At 36.8% G+C, this 7,266-nt stretch overlaps 1 protein-coding gene across 1 annotated transcript in view; it reads left to right on the top strand.

The window, feature by feature from the left end:
* Positions 1-869: 869 nt before the first annotated feature.
* The window catches only part of LOC102815131 (leucine zipper protein 4-like), a gene marked incomplete at its 5' end in the record, with an annotated part of 45,104 nt that continues 38,707 nt past the window's right edge, over positions 870-7,266 (top strand). Inside the window, 5 exons of the mRNA XM_006872130.1 lie at positions 870-916; positions 1,675-1,708; positions 1,906-1,928; positions 6,605-6,953; positions 7,000-7,247. Of these exons, the coding sequence (XP_006872192.1) occupies positions 870-916; positions 1,675-1,708; positions 1,906-1,928; positions 6,605-6,953; positions 7,000-7,247 (701 nt within the window). The remainder of the gene's footprint in view (positions 917-1,674; positions 1,709-1,905; positions 1,929-6,604; positions 6,954-6,999; positions 7,248-7,266) is intronic.

Below are 7,266 nucleotides of genomic sequence, written 5' to 3'. Positions count from 1 at the left end.
TCCTACTAATAGAATTTTCAACCTTCAAACCTTTCCATCTCAGGTGTTAGAGATGTTTTAGAATAGGTTTTACCTGTCTCTCATCTTTCAAATCATGTCATATAAGACCTTATGTCTTACCTTATGTAAGACAAAATAAAGCCTGTTACTTCCTCTATTTTAAAATAAACATTGTACTTCACATGTGTGATATCTTCTTTATTATCTCACATTTCTATTTACTGTCTTAATTTTCAAGGAAGTAAATGCAGCTAATTGTCTAGCATTCACATTTAATCAGAGATAACACTTATTGCAGTCTGTATCTCTGAAACTGAAATACCATTCACTTGAATCATTTATTTAAATGAGCTCTTCTTGAACTCACTTTTGAAATACTATTTTATCATGTTTTCAGTGAAGGTTTACACAGCAGTCTAGGTTCCCATTCAGCAGTTTCCTTACAGATCGTTTAATAACATTGGTTACATTCTTCACAACTGGTAAACATTCTCGTTACTTCCGTTCATGGTTTCCATGAAAGTATTCATTGACCCTTTAGTCTCACATAGATTCTCCTTCAACTATGTTAATCTGAAAGTATTTTTATTTTTGCCTAAATGAAGTTACCATATATGTATGTTCAAAAGAATTTTTTCCCCTCTTATTTATTTCAGGGGGGAAAACCTTAAAATGTTGATACTGTTTGCACTTTTCTATAGTTTTACAAGTTTCATATCAAAATAGTGTTATCTGTTTTCAGGACTATCTTTTTTTTTTTTTTTTTTATGTTCTGACATATGATGAGGTAGAATAAAGATTATTTGTTTTAGAGCCATTGTACTTGTTTGACTTTTTCCATTCTCTTCATTATTTTGTTTCTAATACAGATGACGTAATAATGCTTAGACAGAGAAAAGATACAAGCTCTGAAGAAGTTAATACGTGTGGCTTTATAACAAGAAGCTCTGCTGCAGATTCTACTGCTGGTAGTAATCATTGGGAGAGAGGTAAAGTACACTAAATATCACACATGGTAAAAACAGAGTCTGAACTACTTGTGATAACATGAGCAAATTCAAGAACTGTCAATGTTACTCTTATGTTGCTTGCTTTATTTTTCTTGGGAATGTATTTATATAGGTGACAATCTATGTCAGGTCAAAACTTTAAAAATTATTAAAACTTCATTAAAATTATTAATTACTTCCCTATGGGAGGGCAGCTTGAGAAAAGAAAGCATACAGACTGTGAAATGTTTGGTACTTGTTTTCAAGCTTGTTTGGTTGGTCTCATTCCAATTTTATGAGGCAATAAATGAAGGTAAAGAACATAATCAGTAATCTGGATAGCAATAACTATGCCATCAAGAACATTCTGAAAAACAATCAATGTTGAAGGGCAAAGGGAGTGGGGTAGAAGATGAAAAAATGTCCTTTATCTATGTAATCACATCTGTTAGATCACTCTGCATATTTTAATAGAAATGCACTGCAGACTGCCACTGTAGAGAAGTGTTTTAACAGTTAAGAGTCTCTGTGGTTTAGCCAACAGATTGGAACCATCTTGGCATTATGCATACTCTTAAGCTTCTGCCAGTTGCCTACCCAACTTCATTATGTCCTTGGTTGAATCCTACAGTAGCCCTCAGCCTGTTCTGAGAAAAGGGAGGATAATGATTATTATGGGGCAAAGCAGCAGAACAGAGTGGAGAACCATTCTCATTCATGTTCTTAACGAAGCACCAAATGGATCTGTTGGATATCCATATTATTTGATTTATGCTGTTTTTACACCCAAAGAAAGATGATAGTTGAGGCAAATATCTCCATGATCAATCAGTACAAAGCAGATTCTCTCCATCATTCTTTTTTTTTTTTTTAAGCATTCTTTCAGTTAATTTCAGATAATATGGTATAACTTTAGTGGTCTATGAAACCAAATTTAAGGTATTGTAGATAAAGAAGACTACCTTATTAAGGCATGCAAAGAGAAATAGTATGGTAAAGACTTTTCTGGATTCAGTGAAACTCCCATATGATATCAGAGTAATTAAATATCAACAATTTTCAAAATGTAATGTATAACTTAAAAGGAATGACATAGATAATGGTGGTGGTTATGTGCTGTGTAGTCAGTTCTGACTCAAAGAAACCCTGTATAGGGTTTCTGAGGCTGTAAATCTTTACAGGAGCAGAAAGCCTCCTCTTTCTCTGGAGGAATAGCTGGTAGTTTCGAACTGCTTACCTTGAGGTTAACCACCCTACTCCTAACCACTACACTACCAGATCTCCTTATTATAGATAATGCTTCTGAACAATAAATATGTTGAAATTAATGACAGAAAATAATTGTTTTCCAAAGGAAACTCAATATTAAGAACCGACAGCAGTGAAGAAAGAAATGATGATGAAAAGCTATATGAAGATATGTCTAAATTCAATTCTGGACAGAGCTCTGAAAACAGACATTCAACAGACAAGGTAAATAAGTACAATGAATTAAGTATCATAAAATATCCTGAATTTAATATATTTATTAATATTATGGATAATTTTTTAAATTGTGTTGAGAGTAGAAATTGTGTCTTAGTGTTCTTCTATGCTTCCTTGGATATAATTTAGATTCAACTATTGTTAGATGATTTTTTTCCCTTGTAATTGTTCTTATTTTTATAAACAATTGCTTTTTGACACTGTTATTCACTACTAGAAACGTTTACTTTATAAAATGTCAAAATGAATGATTGGCTATCGTGATAACTCCTATATAATCTTTTTCATATTTGTCCCAATATAGCCCGATCTTAAAATATTAAAAACAGTTTTCATAGTTTTGTGAAGATGGAAGGAATACACAGTCACTATACCAAAATGAAGTGGTTAGCAGTAGTGTAGTGGTTACGAATAGGGCTGCGAACCACAAGCTCAGCAGTTCGAAACTACCAGTTGTTCCGTGAGAGAAAGATGAGGCTCTCTGCTCCCATAAAGATTTACAGCCTCGGAAACCCTGTACAGGGTTGCTATGAGTCGGAACCGACTTACGGCACTTAACAACAACAACATGAACGGAGTCACTAAAAGATGTGTAAGACAACACATCAACGCTTTGTGTTACTCACATGTTGTACTTCATTTTTAAATAGCCAAATCAATAGAAAAATAGTAGCAATCACTGATACAGATTGCTCTGTAAATATCATGGACCTCCAATCAGAGCCTGAATAAACGTTAGCACATAGACAGTAAATTTTAGTATTTACAACAAAAGAATCATGCATTATACAAGACAAATTCCATGGCAAGCAGTCCTCCTGACTCAAAAACTGTCTGGAATGATGACTCTTCCACACACACTCCACTATGTGTCATGGGCGAGGGACTTAAATGGGACAGGTATATGACAGGCCAGTTCCACCCATGCCCTCTACCTGACATGGTGGCTGAGGGACACAGTGGAAATATTATTTCTGTATATCTCCTCCTGGCCAGATTGGTTCACTTAGGTGGGCTTTAAGTTTAATTCTACGTGTGCCCCACTAACACAATAGTTGAGGAGACCACGGGCAAACCTCAAGTGGAAGGGGAGGTAGAGGTCTCACCAAGCACCCACCCCTTCCTGAGACTTGTTGCCAAGCAGATCAGTTGGGTGCACACAATTAATTTACTCATGTTTATGTATGGCCTGACTATTTTAGAAAAGCAACCAAACTGAACTCACTGCCAACTAGTTGGCTCCGATTCCTAGTGACCCCACAGAATCAAAGTGGAATTGGCCCATAGGGTTTCCAAGGTTGTAAATCTATGTGGAAGGAAGTAGACTGCCACATCTTTGCCCCTTGCATCAGCTGTTGAATTCAAACCACTGAGCTTTTGGATAGCAGCCAAATGCTTTAAACACTGCACCACAAGGGCGTCTTCAGAAAGACAAAGGCACCTTAATTGTTGAGCTTATTTTCAGGAACCAGATACAAAAAACCAGGCTTGGTTCTTTGTCCCATAGTTGACCCCATCGACTTTTATATACAGGTTCTTTTAATATAATCTAACATTTAGAAAATTGCTTCTTGCCCCCTTGTTGTTAAGTGCTGTTGAGTCAATTCTGATTCATAGGGTTTCCGAGGGAAAGCTGGTGGATTTGAACTGCTCACTTGGCAGTTAGTGGTCCAGTGCTTATCCTGCAATGCCATACCAGGACTTCCTTGTCTCCCTTAATGCCATCAGAATGACTCTAGTGGGGGGAAGGACAGGGAAGACATGGCCACTGGACCTATTTGAAGGACTCCTCCTCACAAGGTGCTAAGTGGTTATTCAGTAAAATGTGGTGGTTATGGGAGGTTAAAGCATTCTCACTAGACCATGTATACAGAAAACGTTTTCTTTCTTTCTTTCTTGAAGGAGAACATGTTACATGTTCACATAATTGGAGAATTAATTAAAATTGACTCCAAAAATATTTATTAAATGCCTTTTTTTTTTTTTTTTTGCTGACACTATATACATGTACCAGAACAACGGTGCTTCACATATTATCTATGGTAATGGGAGAGAAAGAAATTTAATGCAAAGCAGGGTTCATTGGTTCAATCTGTGTTCTAATAAAGTGTATACTGTGAGGCTATAGTAGTCCTTTCCAATTGGGGGACTTAGAAAAGTTTGATACACATGATGGCATTTCCACTGGGCTTTGCTGAATTGAGGTTTTTAATAAAGCTTGCAAAGGACATGAGATTACTTTTGCTACTGTCTGAAATAGATCAATGAAGTAAGAATACTGAAAAACGGTATTTTCAAATTGTAAGCATCCTATCTCTTATAGTGTTGAGAGTGACCTTATAGCAAAAGTTAGTAGGAAAAAAGTACCCTGCATCGAAGAAATACACACTGCATTTAAATTTAATCTAATTATTTCACCAATAAATTGAATAACAGTTAAATCATACTTTTGAAAATCTAATAAGCTAGCTTTGGTTTCCAAGATTCAATGTCTCATTATCAATAGAATGCAATTGTATTTAGTCAATACCATTCTTGTAGTGAAAAGCTTTCTTGTTTTTTTATGAGGAAAGAAAACAAATGTGAATTTCATTTTCTAAAGGTATGCAATCTGTAGTACTCAAGTTGATGAAAATAAGTCTTTTTTAGATTGCTTTAAAAGGACTACAAGCTCTTGGTTCTCTAGGAGCTGGGTCTCAATCATATCGTTCCTGCTGACCCACTGTTCTCCTTAACGAGTCACTTAGAAAAAAAGTACAAGTGCATTCCACTCACTCTTTGTCTTTATCTTTTTCAGTAGGCAAGTGAGAGAGTGGCTATGGCTTTATTCTTTAGCAAAGCAACTAATTTTTCATATGTTTCCCTCTATTATTACAGTTTTATGTATATAATATTCTTTATGTCAGTTGTTGTTACATGCCATTGGGTCAGTTCTGACTCATAGCTACCCTTGTGTAGGGTTTCCAAGGCTTCTTAAAATCTTTACAGGAGCAGAAAGCCTTATTTTTCTCCCATGGTATGACTGGCAGGCTTGAACCGCAGACTTTGTGGTTCACAGTCCAGTGCTTATTGTATGGGACTCCTTATGTCAGTAATGCCCATCTTTTTATCAGTTACTTCCAGAGCTGTTGTTGGAAGGTGCCATCGAGTCAGTTTCGACTCGTAACGGCCCTATGCACAACAGAATGAAACAATGCCAGGTTTTGCACCTTTCTAACAATCATTGTGAGTGTCACAATAAAATATGGGGCATATTTTATCTGCTAAGCAACATTTACAAAAAACTTGATTTCTTAGCATGGGTCCATATCAATTTCTCACTTACGTTTATATGTAGCATTGTAGAGATTTGTCAAAGGCACCATTATTTCCATTTGGAGGATTCACTGCACTGCCCTTTTGGTTTAAAACTGAAAAAGTGGAAAGGCTGAGTTGTTGCCAGGTCAGTTTACTTGAACACTGTTGAACCAATCTTCTGTTTTATAGCTCATTTTCTCCTCACCGGTTTTGTCTTTTTTCTAAAATTAATTTCCATTTTTATTGAAGACAGCATGCTTTTTTTATGAACACTGAGCACACGAAGAATAAGAAGTATGATTTGAACTATTTCCTTTCATTCTAAGGATTTTTGTGCTGTGAAAGATTATTGACCATTTTGTCTGTTTTTCAACTTTAAAGTCATAGAATCTGTTGTTTCTTTGGCTAAAACATCGATCCAAAAAAATGATAGGTAGAAAATGACTTGGTATAAATGTATCAAAGTTTGATATGCATAAGGAGCTCTGGTAGTGTAGTGGTTACGAAGCAGGCTGCCAACCTCAAGGTTGGAAGTTCGAAACTACCAGCTATTCCGCAGGAGAAAGATGAGGCTTTCTGCTCCCATAAAGGTTTTCAGCCTCGGAAACCCTGTGCAGGGTCATAATGAGTCGGAACTGACTCCACAGTACTTAACAACAACAATGTTCTCTTTGCTAAAGATATCAGACATCAGAGCTATTCTTCAAGTTAGTTTTGAAGAGTATTTAATATATAAAACTTGGGCTGTGGGATTCTAAAAGAAACGGTTGCTCTTAGAAACTCTTTACCAATTATTAATGAAATCATATGTTTCATTTGTTTTACAAAATTAGATTTCTTTGCAGGACATTTGCAGTGGTGCTTCTGAAGGCCTATCAGAAAAGAATATAGAGCAATCAGAGGAGAACCATCATCAATCAGAAGGATCTCAAGGCCAGTCGACAGAAAATCATCACCAGTTAGAGGGATCTAGAAGCCATTCAGAAATCTCTTCAAAACACTTAAAGAGTCCTGATGGTCAATCTGATACATCTTTTGAAAAATATGAGAGCTCTCTTAGAGAATCAGGGAAATCTCATGACCATTCCAAGAGATCTTATGGCTATTACAAGAGATACCGTGACCACTTGCAGAGATCTCGTGGCCACTGGGAGAGATTTCGTGGCTACTTGGAGAGATCTCGTGGCTACTTGGAGAGATCTCCTGTCTACTCAGAGAGATCTCGTAGCTACTCAGGGAGATCTCCTGTCTACTCAGAGAGATCTCATGGCTACTCGGGGAGATCTCCTATCTACTCAGAGAGATCTCGTGGCTACTCGGGGAGATCTCCTGTCTATTCAGAGCGATCTCTTGGCTACTCGGAGAGAGCCCCTGTCTACTCAAGGAGATCTCGTGGCTACTCGAGGAGATCTACTGTCTATTCAGAGAGATCTCGTGGCTACTCGGGGAGATCTCCTGTCTACTCAGAGAGATCTCGTGGCTACTCGGGGAGATC

Source organism: Chrysochloris asiatica, unplaced genomic scaffold, assembly GCF_000296735.1.
Source record: "Chrysochloris asiatica unplaced genomic scaffold, ChrAsi1.0 scaffold00183, whole genome shotgun sequence".
NCBI classification, from domain to species: domain Eukaryota; kingdom Metazoa; phylum Chordata; class Mammalia; order Afrosoricida; family Chrysochloridae; genus Chrysochloris; species Chrysochloris asiatica.
Note: the sequence above shows the minus strand (reverse complement) of the source record. Positions and strands in the feature narration are given on the sequence as shown.